The sequence below is a fragment of the Tribolium madens genome, unplaced genomic scaffold (assembly GCF_015345945.1).
Source record: "Tribolium madens isolate multiple individuals breed KSU strain unplaced genomic scaffold, Tmad_KSU_1.1 Scaffold_11;HRSCAF=98;Tcas5.2_LG3b, whole genome shotgun sequence".
NCBI lineage: Eukaryota > Metazoa > Arthropoda > Insecta > Coleoptera > Tenebrionidae > Tribolium > Tribolium madens.
Window position 1 is genome coordinate 5,721,778 of NW_025400975.1, and position 20,942 is coordinate 5,742,719.

General features: G+C 28.8%; 1 protein-coding gene across 3 annotated transcripts in view; it reads left to right on the forward strand.

Annotated features, from left to right (window-relative positions):
- LOC123012324 (regulating synaptic membrane exocytosis protein 2) overlaps window positions 1–20,942 on the forward strand; it is a 120,023-nt gene that overhangs the window by 85,933 nt on the left and 13,148 nt on the right. For all 3 annotated transcript variants that reach the window (XM_044410205.1, XM_044410290.1, XM_044410375.1), the window contains 4 exons: window positions 2,215–2,417; window positions 10,317–10,637; window positions 14,399–14,457; window positions 19,934–20,115. In XM_044410205.1, the coding sequence (XP_044266140.1) occupies window positions 2,215–2,417; window positions 10,317–10,637; window positions 14,399–14,457; window positions 19,934–20,115 (765 nt within the window). The remainder of the gene's footprint in view (window positions 1–2,214; window positions 2,418–10,316; window positions 10,638–14,398; window positions 14,458–19,933; window positions 20,116–20,942) is intronic.

Sequence of the window (20,942 nt, forward strand, 5' to 3'; positions counted from 1 at the left end):
AAAACGAGTTTAGGAAACTTGACAAAAAGCAAAAATAATGTAATTTCCTGTGATTTTTCGATGAATTTTTGACAAAATTTTGTAAAACAAGTAAGTTTAAAAAAATATTTTTGAATTCAAAAAATGTACTTCAACACGCTCTAAAAGTATAAAAATAATGATTCTTGAACAAAATTGTAAAGTTAAATAAATAATTCTCTAGCCATTTTATGAAAAATTTAAAAATAGAGAAAGTTTTTCGTTCAAAAAAATGCTTAAACGATTATAAAAGCTAAAAATACCACAATTTTTGACTTTTATCAATTCAGAATACAGCTTATTTGTTTCCACTTCTAACAGTCTGTAGCAAAAGAGCATGTAAAATTATTTTTACAACAGAAACAAAAAGAGTCAAAGTTATTATTCTATAAGTTCATCAATTTTAAAAAAAGACTTCTTCCATTCAAATTTTGTAATAAAAATTAAAAATTAAATAAACTAGGAAAAAAATTGAAAATAAAGATAATTACACAAACTTAACATTTATGCAAAATACAGAGTGATTCTTAAATAAACCGACAAAATTTTATTACAGCTTCCCAAGGATAAATGAAGACAAACTGTACCCTTTTTACGTTTATATCTTTTAGGGGCATAACCCCCTTGATCCGTGCCGCTTACGGCGTTTATGAATTGTTGCAATGTTCAAGTCATCGCCGTCTCCATAGAAATAATCCTTTTCTCGCCTGGGCATTTTTTGAGTTCAACTGATTCCCCGTTGGCGCTTTAATCTGGGGAAAATTTTTGACAAATCCAGTTTTTTAGCTTAAAGGGTGCAACCTCATAATATCAATTCTCTCTGGCGTATCTTGTTTTGTTGTATCCTTCCTTCCCAGCTTTTATTAATTGCGTTATTTTTCGTTAATAATTAAAACTCATTCAGTTTTTCCTTAGTAACCCCCGTAACTAAGWAAAAATCGGAATCACTGCTCCAATGCATTTTTTACGAAATGCCCAGGCGGGATATTGATACATTTGATTAAGGAGGCGGTGGTTCAAGTACATTATCAACAAATTAATTCCATGGTTTCCACTACCTGTGCTAATACTATTTACGAAAACATCAGTGGCGTACGCTTTACCTCAAAAATAACTTTAATATAATTTATTTGGAGAACGGTTAAACAAAGAATTTTTTTAATATTTCTTCCAGTATGTACTCATTTAATACTACCAAGGATAAAATTTTGTCGGTCTATTTAAGAATCACCCTGTATAGTAAAAAAAGCGATTTTTTAGAGTAAAATGTAGCCCTGTTTTGCAAGAACGCTTCAACGCTTCAACGTTTAAAAAAGTCAAGAATTTTGTCATTTTTTATAGAAAAGAGTGTTTTTTAAGAAGTTTTTAGGTAAAAAATTTTATTTTCTTCCAAAAGAGAACTTTTTAGCTAAAAAAACGTTATGTTTAAGAAGCTTGACAAAATGCAACAATAATGTGATTTCCGGTGATTTTCGATAAATTTTTGTTTTTTAAATAAATCGAAGAAAGAAAAAATTGAATAAAAAAAGATAATAGAGTATTAATAGTACGAAATTAGGCAAATTTAACATTTAAGCAAAATCTCTTAAAAAAAAATCGTAAAAAAGTGACTTTTTAAGTGAAAAATTTAGTCCGTTCAAACAAAAAAGTATTTCAAAGTTTAAAAAAGTTAAAAATCTGTGATTTTTGAGAAAAATAGTATCTATTTACGTTTTTAGCTAAAAAAAAGTTTAAAAAAAATATTTTTGAATTCAAAAAATGTACTTCAACACGCTCTAAAATTACAAAAATAATGATTCTTGAACAAAATTGTAAAGTTTCTGTTAGAAAATATCATAAGTTTTGTTGTTTTTGATTCAAATAAATAATTTTCAAGTTTTTCGTTTTTCGTTCAAAAAAATACTTAAACGATTATACGAGTAAAAGCTAAAAATAACACAATTTTTGACTTTTATCAATTTATGATACAGCTTATTTGTTTCCACTTCTAGTMTGTGGCAAAAGAGCATGTAAAAATGTAAAACAACTAGAGTCAAAGTTATTATTCTCTAARTTCARCAATTTTAAGAAAAGACTTCTTCCATTCAAATTTTATAATAAGATTAAAACACTTCAAACAAAACTATTTTTCTGTTCGCATTCAGCACATTCTGCAACAAGTTAAAAAATCGATCTGCATAGTTGACATTGTTTCAGGCCGGACATCGCCGGATTGCGCACAATGCCAGCCCCTCGACCAACTCCAGCTTTGGAGGATTTAGAAGCGGCCCCGAGGCGGCAAGCATCGGTGGACGCGGAGGCCATTCGAATCGTCATCCACGACGTGGATTCGGGCTCGACGGCCGCCGCCCAGAGACGAGTTATCCTCAGGAGAGACCCCACCGACAAGGCACACAGAAGTAGGTCCACGTCCTGAATGTTAATTTGCAATCGTTAAACGAATTCGGTTTTTTTTTTAACTCGAAACGTACTTCACGAGTTGGTAACGTTTGTTGAGTCCCTCGTCGCTGGAGGCAGAATACTAATAACCGATTTTGAGCAATAATTCGAATCTATAAAGGCATGTCCCGCAATTATCATGACCACATTAGTGCAATATCAGAGCAGATATTCCTCGATGAGAATTCTTGAGTTATGGAATTCCATTTCATACTTTATGCAGATCCTGCTCTACTTACTAACTGCGGATTCCATATTTATATCGGTGGTATTTCAAAACTACTTCCATCTTAAAATAAAATAAGTTTTTTGTTATCAAAAGTATATAACCGAAATTGCCAAAAAACAATGATTTTTAATAGATTATATTAAATAAGTAGTGTCATTTTTATGCATAATTTGAGGAAATAAAATTACATACCTAACAAACAATTTTACCAAAATTGAAAAATCTGCGTAGGAAGTAACAATATTCCACCTTATTGGACAACTGAATTTTTCTTACATAAACAAATTGTTTGCACAATAATGTAATATAAAAAATGTAATAATAAACATTCTCTAGCGTAATTAAATTTTTCTTTTACACACTTTCATAAAAATCCTATTAAATTTTTATTAAATCTGTTTTTTATTTTGTACGTTTCATGCGACAAGAAGCTAATAATAAATTGTAAAATTGCACTTTTAAAATTCGATTTTGCTAATATTTTATAGTCAATGAAAAATGCATATTTCAACTCTCAACATTTTTTAAGATGTAAATTAAGCAAAACACTTTCGAATCTCATTTTTTTACAAAAAATGATACATAAAGGTACAGGGTGTTCTGTAAATAGGCCAAAAAAAAAGAAAATGCCGAGTAAGGTGGGATACCAGAAACATTAGAAATGTTTAAAAAAATTCTATTTGTCAAAAAATGTCGATATTTATTTTTTTTACATTTGACATTTTTTATGTCTATTTAATGATACTGATGATTTTGTATAGGAGAGTGGTGTTTCTTCATAATTATTCAGTAAAGGTACAAAAACATTGTCAATAAAAAGCTACAAATAACGTTAAACTTAGTTACAATTCAGGATACAGCTTTTTTGTTTCGACTTCTATACAGTCTATAGCAAAAAAGAATGTAAAATTATTTTTACAACAAAAACAAATACTCAAAGTGCAAAATTTAAACCTTCATAACTTCGAAATTTTTATAGATAGAATTTTTTAACATTTCTGGTATTTCTTTTTATTTTTGGTCTGTTTACAAAAAAAAATGTGTGGTTTTAAAAAACCACGATGCAAGTGAAACTTTAATTATTTTATTTATTCAATCAATTCAATTCAAATGTTAAAATTACTTTTTTCTTCATGTTAAAATGAAATTTTATCGTCTAGATGATAAAAAATACATCCATTGTTGTATGTCTGCGGTTGTTAGTTGTTAACAAGCTTTGACAAAGATTTCATTGTTAAATTTTACATTGACATTTATAAATATCGACCAAATTAACTACAAAATTAGTGAGGATTGAATAAAATTTTATATTGTACACAACGATATAATTTTCATTATCTTTTCGAGCATATTAGCTAAATTGCTCTCAATGATAAAATTGAATTTTATCTTGTATAATAAATAACTATTATTTTATCTTATTTTCTTTTCTTTTCTTTTCTTTTCTTTTCTTTTCTTTTCTTTTCTTTTCTTTTCTTTTCTTTTCTTTTCTTTTCTTTTCTTTTCTTTTATTTTATTTTATTTTACTTTATTTTATTTTATTTTTCACTTTACCCCTATTCCGCGGCCGGCTGGAATGCGACACGCGATAAATGGACGAAAATTTTTGAGGCGGTGTAATAAAAGTTTCACTTTAAAAATCATTTATTTATTTGATTAATTTTGAATAGTAGTTTAGACATATTGCAACGTTTATATTTATTTCTTATAAATATTCTAATTACAATTTAACAATTTTTGTATTTTGAGGGCCAAACTCAAATAGCTTTAATCCCAAGGGAAATGTAAGCTCACCTCTCATGAGCAGTTAATCCCTCCTTTAAGCTTAATTTGTACCACATTTTTGATCGTCTGATAAATTACACAAATTACAGCAAAACAAAATAGCTAACAAAAACTGTCAACTTAATTACTTAATAATTATAAAAAATAAATATTATTAGCAACGTCGCAAAAATGACCACTTTTATGACTAAATGTCACAAGTAAAAGTTTTACGTTTCAGTAAAGAAGTAAAAATTCAATTTTTTGTCTAAATGGTTTTACTTTTACCATGACATTTAGCAATGTTGGCTCTTTTTTGCCTCTTTCACTACTTCAGCAACATTGTAACTCATCAACATTCGACATTTTGCACTACTAACTACACTAGTCATGCTCAGCTAAAATAAACGTTAAGCTTGGCCACATAAACTTTCACTTTTAATAATTCCTAATAATATAATATACTTTTATTGTAAGCTTCCTAATGATGTGAACTTGTGTTTAGAAACACGTACACTGGTACAGACAGTATTGAGAAGGTTGTATATATTTGGAATAATTTAATTTTAGCATCCCCTTGATGTTGGAGAGTGCCAAATTGCCAAATTTAATTAAAATTTATATTGTACTCTTTGAATTTTATCAACATCATTCTAAAGAAACTAAATCAAATCTACTCACGATTTTATTTCTCTAAGGTAAGAAATCTAATGAAGTAATATAGGTTGGTTCTGATGAATACCACTGAAATCCAATATAATTAAGTGTTCGTAGTGGGTGATTATCGATCTGAGATCTGAGACAGTTAATTTATGAGCCGAGAACATACAATTGACCTGTTGCCAACTACCAACGAAGATAGAAACCAGTAAATGAACAGTTTAACAGTCTATAAATTTGTTTGAGAGTGATGATCTTAGGTGCTAAATGTGTAGATCTATAAAATAATGTAAGCTTGTGTGCAAATATAGGCACCCTGTATATTTTGTAAATTTTGAAAATTTTACATTAAAAAAATTCGACTTTATGTTATACATTTTTTTCCACTAAACATTGATTTGATCTAAATTGATAAAAATCAAGTAAAAATATGTTTCTGTCAAATAAACGATTACAAAACATAACATAAATGTGGTGAAGAAAACCACATATCGTGACTTAGTGTTTGTGACAGCACCCTAACCTGTTGAGCTCATGGGGCGTTTAAAAGCCTTGAACGCCGCCTACAACCGCCCTAGTAATTTAAGCGATTACACAAGATTTGCTTACTGATAACGTCATATTAAGACATTCTGCTTCCTAACTCCTGGCCCTTACGCTAAATGTCTTCGCTAAATTAGGTTTATTTATAACTAGTGAAGTAATAGACATACTTTAGCCGTCCGGTTTAATCGAAAACTAAAGACTATCCTTTAATGTAAACATTTGACAATTTACCAAACTTAAAGAAAACATTAACCTACTTTAAATTCGAAGCAGGTGCTATCAACCAACAACGTAAACTTGAATCTAAAGCAATCGATTAATCTGTTTTTAACATAAAAATCACTTCTATTTATTGTCTTCTAAGCTTAAAAGTAAACTTATAAAAGACTAATCATGAAAGAAATTTTTTGTGATAAAAATCTGAAAAAATGTCTCCGACAAACCAAGATCTCATTACCACAAGGAAGATAAAAATCTTAAACACGATTTTGTAACACTGCTATATTTTCAATCTTTTCTGCACTAAAACTACAATTCTTTCAAAGTGGATTTGCAGGAAATTCAGCTCAATTTCAAGAATAGTCGATACTATTTAGATAAAGACAGAATTCAAGCGATACATTTATTTGTGTCATTCGCCAAATGCACTGTTGTAATCTCGGAGAAAATGGCTGTTAATTGTTCGAATAAATAGCTGGATTTCATTGAAGTCAAATGGATTTTCATAAAACAGTTTGAAATTTTAATTAGTAAAGAATGTTTGCTGCGAGCTGTGTGTAACTGAAATTCGCAGACTAGTTTTTGTAGTAATAAATTAAATTTTTTTATGCTTAAAATTTTTAAAAATAAAGACAAAGAACTTGAATTTATCTGTTTTAAATGGTGGAATCACTTGCATACTTAATACTAAAATCTCTTATTCTTGTCAAATCCAATGCTAGAAAAACGGTTTTTAAAAGCTATATCTAAAATAACATTTACCGATGTGTTTTAAAATATAATATTAATATTCCTAAGATTAAATAACTTTAAGATTTTAACTTGCTTAAAAAAAAAACAATAAAAATGGTGGATGCGCCGGGATAAAATAAAACTACTACTAATAAACATAGGATTATTTTAAACAATATTCATACATTTACACACTAATTCATAATAAACCAATCATAAAAACTCATAATGCATGGATTAAAGTCTTCTATTCCAGAAAAGTTGAAATTAAATTTCATTTCAATAGATTATAAGCACTCTTGACCTTAAAATTTCTCTAATATAGTCGTTGAAAAGTGCTTATAATTAATTAAATTTTTAATAAGTCTTTTAAATCTTGAATATTAAATTAAAATCAAATTTTGTCAACACAAAAAATCGTCTAAGGAACACCAAAAAAAGGACAAATTCGGTGCCGCTATCAGTTTTTAGAAATTTGGAAACAAATAGTTCGCAAGAACTAGAAAAAAAACCCGTTGAAATGTAGACGCAGTTTGTAACGCAGGTTTTCTTAACATTCTCAATTTTTAGCAAGAAATTGACAAGAATACAAAATAAACATGAATGAGAAAGAACCTCGAAAAGAAGGCAAATAAATTAGTGTCCAGTGCATCGTTTTTGAGGAACGAGTTGAAAAAGTAACAGTTTTGAAACTAGAGCTGAAAAAGAATTTATAAAATGCATTAATCTTGAGCTCATTTCAATAAATTACACAAAATTTATTGCTAATCATAATAATACCTACTTGTATCTTTTGCTAAATAACTTTTTTCTGTATATACATCCTTTTTCTTCAAAATTTTTGTAGCAAGAACCTCATTTTTGTCCACAACATTGTAAATAGTTACTTGCGGTGTGTTTCTATCAAAATTTTTAGCACTGAATTTTGTCTTCAGACCTTAGGTAATGATGTCTGTTTTCAGGTATTCAATTATAGCGATTTCAAAGAGTAAACAGGCACACATGATTCATAAAAATCCAAATTTTGACAACATCACAACATAAAAACATAAAAATAATTTTTTAACAAAATTTCTAGAGACAAAAACAAAGAGCAAATAAAATTTGTGTCTAGTGAAACAAGCTGCTACCAATTTTTTCACCGAAATTTTGACTTGGTAATTTCCATTTTTAAATAAAAAACAGACTTTATATATTTTTCAATTGTTGTGTACTAAACAGACAAAAAAAACTAATTTCTGTAATACCAACAAAATTTAAAATTTTAATCAACATAACTTTTTAACAAAATTTCTAGATAGTAAAAAATGTTCCCAATTTTCCAATTATTTTAAAGAAAAAAAACAGGCTTTGCGTTTTTTTATTTGGTACAAACCGCAAAATTTTAGTTTAGATTTAATTTTAATATTTTAATTGTTATGTACTAGACAGACAAAAAAACTAATTTCTGTAATACCAACAAAAACTCAAAAATTTAAAATTTTAATCAACATAACTTTTTAACAAAATTTCTAGATAGTAAAAAATGCTCCCAATTTTCCCATTAAAATTTTAAAGAAAAAAACTGGCTTCGTATTTTTTTATTTGGTACAAACCGCAAAATTTTAGTTTAGATTTAATTTTAATATTTTAATTGTTGTGTACTAGACAGACAAAAAAAACTAATTTCTGTAATACCAACAAAAACTCAAAAATTTAAAATTTCAATCAACATACCTTTTAACAAAATTTCTAGATATTAAAACAATGTTGTTAATAATCCGGAATCCGCATTACAAAATTCATGTTGGTAAGCTTGAAGCAATGCAGTTAAAAAATTTTAAATATATAAAATGGTTGCTGCCTTATTATGTGCAAGATGATTACAATATATCATTAAATTATTTGTCTCTTTCTACACTTGAAATTAGAAGAAGATATCAGGCTTTATGTTTTGTTTATAAACTTTTAAATAATTTGATAAATGATACTTCAATACTAAATTTAATTAATTTTCAAGTTCCACAGTATAATAGCAGATCAAACCAACTATTCAAAATTTCGTTTGCTCATAATAATTATCTATTTAATTCTCCTCTAAATGATTTTTTAAGAATTTGTAACATGTACAGTGTCAAGTTAGAGTTTTTTAATTTTAAATCCTTCAATAGCTTTAAGCGTTTTCTGAAATTTTCTTTGAATTAGTCATTTAGTATTCTTTAATTATGTTTATATGTTGCTTGTTTTCTATTATAATTTTATTATTACTTAATGTAAAGGATATTACCGTTAAATAAAGTTATTATTATTATTACCAACAAAATCTCAAAAATTTAAAATTTTAATCAACAAAACTTTTTAACAAAATTTCTAGATAATAAAAAATGCTCCCAATTTTCCCATTACAATTTTAAGGAAAAAAACAGGGTTTGTATTTTTTTATTTGATAAAAACCGCAAAATTTTAGAGTTTAGATGTAATTTTAATATTTTAATTGTTGTGTACTAGACAGACAAAAAAAAACTAATTTCTGTAATACCAACAAAAACTCAAAAATTTAAAATTTTAATCAACATAACTTTTTAACAAAATTTCTAGATAGTAAAAAAATGTCCTAATTTTCCCATTAAAATTTTAAAGAAAAAAACAGGCTTTGTATTTTTTTATTTGGTACAAACAGCAAAATTTTAGAGCTTAGATTTAATTTTAATATTTTAATTGTTGTGTACCGGGTGGGGCATCCGTTACGCCCAAAAAGAAAATCCCCACTTCTAATTCTAATTAAATTCTAATTAAATAAAATTGTTGAATTTTTTCACACTTACCTGGGCATTAGTAAGGTATATTCTCTAATTTTTTGGTAATTTTTCATTCACAAACAAAGCCAAAAAAAAATCAAAAGTAATGTTCTCCCACAAAATTTAATTATAATTTTTATACTGACCTACGCAGATTCTCTTCCTATGTACAATTGTTTACAAAATCAAAAAAAAAAACAATTAGATTTTGAATTAAACGCAATTTTCCATCTTAACTTTGAAAATCATTTTTATTTATGACCTGCTACTTGTAAATTTAGGTGACAATGGGGAACTGCAGCAATTGGGGTAAGATTACAAGGTTTACAACAAAAAGACCCTTCAAAGCTGTCGGCTACAAATAAATGATTCTTTTGTTGGCAAATTATACCATTTTGTTATAAATCACGAGTCTGGTTTGTGTTTAAATAAAAAAAGCGATTATTTGGCTAACCAAGTCAAAATTTGAAATTGTGATATCAAAGTTTGATGCGCTAATAGGTACAGATTCATTTAGTGTAAAAACTTTATAGGTAAATTAACAGAAAGTATTCATAAAACACACAAAACTGTTACGAACTGATTTATTATCCAAAAAAATTAGAAAAATTCTCAAATTGTACCCTATTAATAATTAGTTAGGTATATGAAATATCGCCAGTTTTAATTAATTTGAAGTCGCGATTTATCAAATGCGCGTTAACGATGACCCACCCGGTACTAGACAGACAAAAAAAACTAATTTCTGTAATACCAACAAAAACTTAAAAATTTAAAATTCTAATCAACATAACTTTTTAACAAAATTTCTAGATAGTAAAAAAATGTCCCAATTTTCCCATTAAAATTTTAAAGAAAAAAACAGGCTTTGTATTTTCTTATTTGGTACAAACCACAAAATTTTAGAGTTTAGATTTAATTTCTTTGTTCAGCTCGAGGCTTCGGGATGCGCGTCGTGGGCGGCAAGACAGCACCCGATGGCCGTCTTTTTGCGTACATCGTCTGGACCGTCCCCGGTGGTCCTGCTGAAAAAGGAGGTCTGCAGCAGGGCGATAAAGTGCTTGAATGGGGAGGCGTCTCTCTCATCGACCGCTCGTTTGAGGAAGTGTGTTCTATAATGGACCGCACAGGTGACGTGGTTGAGCTTTTGGTCGAACATGCGACCGACTTGAGAATGTGCGACCTTTTGGATGACCCCATTCCCAACGTAAACCGGAAACCGTCAGATGCCACGGTAACGGCGCTCCACGTCGGTGAGTGAACCCTCTGTGTGATGAGAATGTTTATTTTACTATCCAGTCAAACACCGCAATTGAAAATAAAGGTACCTAACTACGACCTTAAAAAAACAAACGCTTTTAAAACTTTTCCAACTATTCTGACGTCGAACTCCAATTTATTTAAATGATAAGGTGCTTTCAGAAAGACTTTTTTAATAGTTAGAATACTATGTCTTTGAGTTAAATGCTTTCGATAAATTTTAAAATGAAATAATATTGCTAGTGAAATATAACTCATAAATTTTATCTTAGAAATGGCTGCAGTAACTTCTGACCGGATTTATAGTTGACCTATTTTATAGAGTAAGATTACAAGTTATAACCCAATTTGTCATGTGCAGGTGTATAAATTATAAGTACTCGTACATATAGGGTTATTCATAAATATGAAGCAATATTTGAACCTCAAAAATGACCTATAAAATGATGTTAATTTAAATAATAACTCGTGTCCGATCTCTATTGATAAGAATATTACAGCCCTCGGAATGTGGGTATGGAATTTTTTTTTTTTTTGAAATAATTTTGGAACCATTTGACCAAATATTATAAAATTAAGAATAGTTACTTGTGAGAACATACCCTTTAGGCTAGTAATTATGAAAACCGGATACATCTACTCATTTTCCAGTTCCAGCAATTACATGTCGTATTTTCTGTGTTTTTTCGTTTTATTGGCTGGTTAACATTAATGTTTTTTTGATCACAACAATAGAGTAGTCAATTTTGAATAAAAAACTCAAAACCTTTAATACCCATAAAATGGACCGTTTTAAAGATATTTTAAATTAACATCACTTAACTCATTTTTGAGGTTCAAATATTGCTTCATATTTATGAATAACCCTGTATAATTATGTAACTGTAACCATACACGTACTTTCTACAAAATACGATATGTAACCCTTTTCATTGAAAAAATTTGTATGCGATTTCTCAAGCTAAAACGCTGTGTCTGCGTTTTAATTAATGTTTTACTGGACCGAAAAATGACTTATTTAAACAGCCCTCCCGAATGACTTGCTCTCCACACATACAGGGTGTTTCACACAACTTTACGAAGCTTACGCCTAATGTACGCACCCAAATATACAAAAGTCACAAGACACTGGATACAAAAAATACACATTTAATTATTTAATTTTTCGAAACCCATGACAGTAGTTGCCAAACTAATCACTATTTCATTAATAGTCATAAACTGCAGTTTTTCAAAAACAATTATCATTTGTTTTATCAAGAGATGGCATGAATATAATTATAGTTTCTATCTTAATCACTAACTAACAAAAAACGTTGTAATTTTTTAAAGGGTGAACAAACTGGAGCAGATTATCCAATTTTTTTAAATTTGTAATCGAGTTTTTATCGGAATATGTATTATTATTGATTGCATCTTACAGGCGCAGGCCTCGTAAAATTATGTGAAACACCCTGTATTATTTAATTTAAAAATACCGTTTTTAAAAGGCAATTTAAGACGTAGGTGTAAAAATCTCTAAAACATAACAAAAATCTTATAGTGTTTTTTCATTACTTTAATTGTTCCAAATACTACTTATCTCTAAAAATAAAAAAAGTAAATACAATTTCAAGCAGTTTTCAGTACAAGAGCCATTAATTAATAATAGTACAGCTAAAGGATGTCTCAACTGGAGAGGTAATTTTAATTTTTCAAAAAAAAACTCATTTTTTTTAATTAAAGATTATATTTTAATTTCAAAATAAAGTTCGAACATTATTGCTATTAAACATAAAATACAATAAGTTATTGTATTTCATGTTTATTGTCAATAATTTTCAAATATTCGCCTCTGCTTCTTTGGCAGGAAAGAATTCTTTTACGAAAGCAAAGGTACAATTTTCACATAAAGAACAAAAGATGAAAAAAAAAAACAAAAAAAGACGAAATATCCTAATCATTTTGGAAAGGTGTGGCGTTCAGCACACTTCGCGTTTTACTTTCGCAATTTTTTTAAAAAAAGCTTCAAGAATTACGTGTTAATTAGTTCAAGTAATTTAGTTCCAAGTAAAATTTTAATTCTTGTTGTTATAATATTATTACATTATTATACAGGGTGAATATAAAGTATGGAACCAAGCGGTTTTATTTTTAATCATTTGCCTCCAGAAAATAATAATTAATATAGATTAAAGTAATATAAAAAATATGATCGTATTTTCAGAACGAAATTTTGTTTTGTTTTTGAGTTATGCCATTTTTTTTGTCAAAATTGCAATTTAYGTGAAAAATTTTTTTTGAAAACATTAAATATAAAGCAGATAGTTCTAATCCTTAGAGTATAACTTTTATGAGAAAAATGATTTTATAGTGGGTTGCCATTTAAAAAAATATTTTTTTTTGTAGAACTCAAAAACAAAAGGAAATTTCGAAAAATTTTATTCTTGTTAAATCATCACATTTTTATAGTACTTTATCACTCATCAATTAGTTTTTTCAAAAAATATATAGTTTAAGGAAAAAACGTTTGGTTCCATACTTTTTATTCACCTGGTATAATACTGCTATAATATTTTTTAATGTAATTTAGATTTATGCTAATGATGGCAGTTTTTTACAATTGTTCTACATTTTTTTTACAATTGTTTTTTACTTTGTTACCTTCAACTCAATTCTAAAAAAAATGACCATTTTAAATTTAACTCAAAACAGAGTTTTGGCAGATATAAAATAACAACTAAAGGATCGATTAAAAGTTTTTGCTTATATTGTTATGTAAATTTATATTTTTATTATCACATTATAAAAAAATTGTTTTTCAAATCTATTTGAGTTATTTCTACTTAAAAAATGAAGTACAATCGACCGTTTCTAAGGAATTTTGTAGATACTGTGTTTTACACTGGAAAAAGGACTGCGCTGTACGTAGTTTGTTTTTGAAAAAACAATTTTGTTTATTAATTTTAAACAAATAATTACTAATGAGTAGGTATTTACATGAAAATAAACCAAAATATTTACAAAACTCTTTTTTTTTAAGGTTGGTTACTGTATTTTTGCATGGAACAGCCGATTTCTATTTAGTAAAGGCATAATTATAAATAATTATCTGAAAATTATTTCGAATCGTAAAAAAACAACATAAATAGAATAAAACATTATTGTTTTTAAAAGAAATTGATGTTTTGTTAAAATTTTGTAAAAAAACTAAAGTATTATTATTTTAAATTTTAATTTGCATAGAAAAGTCACGGTCCTTTAAAAAACAACACTAGGCTTGTTTCAGACATTTGAACAATTAAAGTAAACACAAAAAAATGTGGTACAAATTTATTTTTAAAAAAGTTGATAGTTTTAGACTGTATAGAAGATGTCATTTAGTAAAGCGTTAAAATTTTTTGACTTTATTAGATATTATAAGTACAAATCTAATGTTTTCTAATTGTAAAAGAACTATATTCTACTTAGATCAAATTTTACAAGTATGATATTCTCGGCGGTGGATAATAAAAATGGATTAGCAACCGCAATACTGGTCGTGTAGTTTGTAACTAATAACACACAATTTCTAATCTTTTCACAGCCATGAATTCTTCTTAGTGTGAATGAATTTGAGAAACTTTTCGCCTAATCCACTTTCGTCATTTAAACTTGTTGTTATCCGCACAATAGTGTTTGACTGGATTTTCAACAAAGCTCTTTCTTTCCGTTTGAATCACGTGAAAAAGGTATAAATTTACTAACTGTAACCCTTTGACTTTTCTTTTTCCAGAACCGGAAAGTGACAAGACGCCTTCGTCGCCGACAAGACGGAAACTTCCTAAAACGCCGGTATAAACAATTTTCCATTCAGACTTTAAACCAACGTCAAAGAGAATTTAAATATAAATCACTTTAATTGTCACCATGTAAAAATTTTCGTTCGAATCCAACTTTAAATATTATTCATCGCTACGAAAATTTGACCAATTCTCTTTTCATGAAAGTTTCATCCTCTTTATTAAAATTGTTTTTCAACTTTTTAACATCAAATTAGAAAGTTCAACTGCAAGTTACAATAAGTCCGACTCTTCAAAATTTCATTGTACATAATGTAAAAAAGAAATTTCTAACGGAGCTCCAGTGAAGTGCATGATATTTCACTGTAACTGCTTTCAATTACTTTATGATTTTACTTCCTTGGGGCGATTTGTAAATTCATAGGAAAATGTTATAGAGATAATCACAATCAACGTGTAAAGACAAACAAACTTTTAGGTAACATATTTGAACACTGAAATGCACTGAGTGGCACAAGCTCTGACGTTTAGTACAAAATAATAACAATATTATAATACTAAATCAAAAATGGATTATGTACTTGTTTTCTCTGAAAATACAGTAAAGCAGCTTTTAATAGAAAATTTAGATAACGAGCAAATAAACCTATTTTAATGGAGCCATAGACGAATCGAGTTTCTAATTAAAACTGTGCCCTCGATAAATCGAACAATATTGACTTTCATAATTATTATCGACTCGTTATCTGATGATTAACATGTAATCGATGTAATCGGTGTTCTTGGCTCGTATGTTGTCCTTGATCTACATCTCTGTGATACTCTACTACTAATGCTAATCTCGTTATCATTTTATATGAAATTGGCCTTTACTTGATCCATGTGTAGCATGAAGTAATGTTTAGTTGTATCATAGTAATGCTTAGCTAACAAGGCTCATTGTAATTAAAACTGACAGTAGACAATTAATTGTTGTATTATGTAGCATTTTTGTACTTCATAATGTATCCTTAGTGTACGAAATCTATCCGTCGTGGACCAAGCTTATACCCAATTGACCCATTTTCCAACACTTCACGACTCTTGTCACAACCAAAAAAAAAGGGTAAAAGCTCGGTCCAATATTTTTAAATAAAATATTAAACAATCAACCAAGTAGAGCATTCAGATCGACACTTTTCTACTTTTCTACCAAGGAAAATGTTGCTCTGAACCTTTATTTTCTGTAAAAATTACTCGGAGATACATGACATAGTGTTAGGACCCCAATGAGAGCTTTTAGAACAATATAAACAAATAATTATAATAATAATAAAACTATATTTGTTATTTAGTAAACTAACATATCAGAATGTGTAGAAATATTAAATTCAATGTTAACAAGTCTAAGCATCTGTCCGTTTAAGTATTTAACGCCTAAAATAAACCGTTCATTTATTTTTTTGAGGCTCATGTTGTGACTTGTGTGTAAAATGGAACAGCCGACGTCACATAAATTTAGTTTTTGTGAGCTTTTTCTTGGGCAATTTAATGCATACAACACACGAAAAATTTAATATTCCAACAAAAGAATTACAAAGCTCCTTCTCCGTCTAGAATGTGTAAAACCGCCACAGCAGTTGAAAGATTAATCATCGTTACTAAAATACCCTCGTATTCATCGTTGAATTACCAGGCTCTGTTTTGATCTCGTGGGATCGACAACCGTTGTATAACATCAAACTTCCTGATATTTGCACAAAATCTGGAAACCCTTTTCGAGCGATTCGCTGAAATGTTGGTATGTTTTAGTTTACTTCGATATTTTCCCTATGAATTTTGCTAGTAAAAGGGGCTTTGATCTTCAATCACTAGACAACGGTTTCCAGACCTTTCAATATCTAGTCTTTAGGAGTTTGCACAATGCGGGAGTAATTCTATGTTCTAGGTAGGTATGTTTTAATTAGGACTGCTAATGTGCTGTGTGAATAGGCTCTAGAACAACAAATTTTATCTACTGATAATGATCGTTTCCTCGTTAAGCTTACCAAGGAATTGTTGTCTTCACGCCTCTTAATTTCTGAATTTCATATTTTATCTTTAAAAACTTATCTATGAATAAATTACATTTTTTTTACTCCACTCTATAAGTGCAAACTGTTTCATTTATTATTTTCGATTTGCAATTTGCAATTATTAAGCTCGTTATTATTAACAAAAAGGACAGTGAAACGTAAAGCAGCAAATTTTGAAGATTTGACATTCCACCATGTCAGTGTTAAATCAATAATTATTTTTATATTATTCAAAAAAATATGTAAGAATAATAATAATATAAAAAGACATAATAATAAAAAAACACATCGGAACTATTGGAAGTTCTGATAATGATATTTGTCTAAAAATTTGTATTTGTATTTGTATTTCCGGTTGATCGTAAGTGTATTAATTTAAATAGAAAGCTGTTTTTATTGCTTTTTTGAAATTCCCGAGTTAATCTATGAGAGTTATCATCGATCTTCCCTATACCTAAGTCCAACCGTTTTCAAGATTTTTAGACTTTTTGAAAATATTTGAGTTTGAACTTTCCTCTTCAAAAATCTCTCTAACTCTGTAATTTTTAACTACAGTGGAACTCCTCTATAACGAGTCAAGGTTATAACGAAAAATCAAAAAAAATCGTTTGGTCCCTTGCCGTTTTGTATACAACTCTATATAAAATTCTCCCTTTATAGCGAGTATTTTTTTGGAATTGAGGTGGATATAAGAAAACTTTTATTTTGTCAAAGATCGGTAATAGCGAGAAATTCTGAGAAATTTCGAAAACAGATCGTTTATAACGAGAGTTCCTAGAAGAAGAAATAAATGAAAATGTTTTTGCGTGATAAATTATATTTTTCACTTTCTCAGTCAGTTGAATCACTTCTCAAGCAGAGAACACTTTGTCTTTCTGTATCAATATGTCGTCCTCGAAAAGAAAAACATTTTCTATCAAGAAAAAATATCAATAATAACAGAGTTCGAAAGTGGTAAAAAACAATCTGTAATCTGCAAAGAGAAAAATTTAGCAGTTCTACATTAGCAACAATTTAAAAAAAACAAGAACAAGAGCCTTGAACAATAATTGAAAAGTGCAATTGATAACATAAAAATGCTTTATTACAAAAACAAACAAAAATTACAGATTTTTTTCTTAAATATTGTTTTAAACTAGTTTAATATTCGTTTTTAATATAATAATTTGCATAGTACATGTTTAAAAACTTTTATTAGACATGACTGTTTATAACGAAAATACGTTAGCCCCTTCAGTTTTCGTTATAGAGGGGTTCTACTGTATTATAAAATCGTATTTTGCCATTTAAAAGAGAAATGATCGATCTTTCTTTTGATGATTGATCATAATAAAAAATTTTTTAAGAAACACCCAAAATTTAGCGTTGCGTTTTGGGAAAATAAAATACTCATAAGTCATTTTTTTTAAATCAAAGGATCCAAATTTTCTTCATTGAATGGAGGAGAATTTAATTCTGCTTAGCATTTCCTATATTTATGAGTTCAAGCAGACATAACAATATTTTACTCATCAGAACCTAATTTTAACAGCTAATATAAAAAAAAATTGGACTTTCTTAAATTTGTAATTGGACAACGGAACGGGTCCGCCTCTTTGAAGCCCGTGTTCCGTGGAACCCACGGAACCATGCTCAGGCCACTGCCTAAGTTTAACTGTTTTTGAAATATTTAAACTTTTTTTTTTGTAATTGCACCTTCCTCTTCAAAAATCGATAATTCTACCACTTTTAATTATTTTAAAATCGAATTTAGGCATATAAAAAAACAAGTTAGATATTTCCTCTTGTGTCTTAAAAAAATTATAATAAGTAGGTACTCGTACATAAGATGAAGAATAATGAACAAATTATTAAATTGTTAACGCATGAAAAGAATTTTCAAAAATGATATTCCTAACAATCCTTGTCTTCAAAATTTTTAAAGAAAAAAAGTACGCCCATGTATTTTTTTACCTTAAGCAAGTGGGCGCACTCCAAGTGTCTTTTATGTCACTGTCAGTTCGCACCAGATATGGAATAAGCTCTAGAAATGACTTTCTTCCATTATAAAAAAGTCAGATCCCTGATTCAATAAGAAAAAAATTGGGGCTTTCCATTTGAAAAAAATGCGTTATGGAGATCATTGAAATTTCCCAAACGTAATCTTAAATTTTGGGGATTTGTTAATTATTTGTTAATTATGTTTAAAGACACCAAAGAAATGATCTAACTTTTCTCTTTTACAATTCCAAAATAATCAAAAATAGATTTTTGAAGAGAAAAGTGCAAATCCAAAAATTCAAAAAGTCGAAACGATAAAAAAACGATTAAACTTAGGTATAGAATAAGCTTATACAAATTCTCTCAATACCCAAAAAATATCATACTTTTAATGTGGAGTTTAGCCAGAGCAGCCTGTATTGAGCAGACAATTGACGTTAAAAAATCAGTTTAAAATAGATTTTTCAAAACATGTAGACTACAAAACGTTCCGTAGCACTAAAGTAAAAACTAGATACTACTTTTATGTTAAATGGTAAAGATTTCTTAAATATCAATCCATTTTGCACTTGAAATACAATAGTTACATTTTCATTCATCAATGTTCGTTTTTGTCTTTCGGGATTACAAATCGTTTATATTGTGGATAAATATTTTGTAAACACACTTGTCTCTTTTACATTAAAATTCATTTTCCTCGTGATATTCCAACACAAAAACACAAATTTAAATGAACGGTTTCAGAAATCACAAGCACAAGACGCAGACGGACATTTGCTTTTGAAAGAAAAGATTTTCGAAGTAATTGTTAACAAAAAAAAAGACAATATCACTTGTAGTATGTAAATCTATTAGTACCCATTTATGTATTTTTTTAAGAGCACATCCATCCGAGTATTTACTGGGATGTATGCGTAAATTTCCAAGTGTTAGTAGAATCACTGTGTCGGTGTCAGCTGGGACAGGTGTCCAAATCTAGGTGCTCTCTATGTATGCAGTACCCATTAAAGTGCTAAAAACATGCGAATTGTTTTAAAACAGCCCTTCCCTTAAAATTGAGTTGTCGCTGAGGACTTCGCGGGACTACATTCTAGGTACGCGAAAACCCGCTATCTGTCCCAACTGGCACGAATTTCTGCTCTATCACTACTCCTTTCGTATGATGCTTGCTTAGTTTGTAGCAGAAAACTTTCCTGGAGAAGAGCACAGACGATTGCCTGTACTCTTTTCCAATTTAATGTTGAGCTTTATGTGCTTAAAACGCACAAATGTGTGCTTATTACATCTATCCACGCATGACTTTAATGCTTCAAGTCGTAAGTGTGATATCTACTCATCAATCTCAATCATGTATCGACGACGAACACGGCGTGTTGCACGATTTATTACTAGAGAAAAAAATCAAGGAAAACGGATGCTATTGTCTCTAAAAATTACAATTGATCCCTTACAGCGATGAAGCTTTATTGCATATTTTTACGAGACAATTTTCAGGAACAGCTTGCGAGGGAACGAACTGTATCAGGAAGAATCCAAATTCAAGTTTGGTATCACGATGAACGGAAGGAGTTGGTAGTGGCAGTCCTAGCAGCAGATGATTTGGCCCCGCGAGACGAAAGTCTCGGTTTTGGATCACTTCCCGAAGCTTACGCCCGCTTATGTTTAATGCCTTTGACGTGAGTAGAATTAAATTTCGTCTTAGATTTACGTTCGAAATAAATGCTCCTTATAAATTTTGATGAAAATTTAATGCCGCAAAAAATAACCATTTTCGTATTCAAATAATAATGGCAATCCGATTATCTTTCACATAAATCGCTCTTACTGAAAACTGCAGTTACAGTTCATAAAAAGTGTTACATGCATACTGAAATATGTGTACTCAAGTTGAGAAATATTTTAACACTTATAAACTTCGTTTTTGTTGTGTAAAGTCTCAATTTTAAGCCGGTAATTAACCTGAATCAAAATAATGTCTTAAATTAGAGTTTTCTTCCAAAATAAGGCAATTTGGGCTATTTTGTATTCAATTTTTCTAGATTTTAATACAGAATTAATTTAAAATTAAAGTATTTTATAAAAATAATTGCCTCAATCCCAATTTTTGCGTTGAAATAAAGCAATTTGTGTATTTTCAATCGATTTGACTCACTTTTAAGCCTGAATCAAAGTATTTCAACAAAATAATGGCTTAAGTACGAATTTTCTTGCAAACTAAAGCAATTTGAGCTATTTTCAATTCAATTTTTCTCGATTTTAATACAGAATTAATTTAAAATTATTGTATTTTATAAAAATAATTGAACCAATCCCAATTTTTGGGCTGAAATAGAGCAATTTGTGTATTTTCAATCGATTTGACTCACTTTTAAGCCTGAAATCAACCTGAATTAAAGTATTTCAACAAAATAATGGCTTAAGTAAGAGTTTACTTGCAAACTAAAGCAATTTGAGCTATTTTCAATTCAATTTTTCTCGATTTTAATACAAAATTAATTTAAAA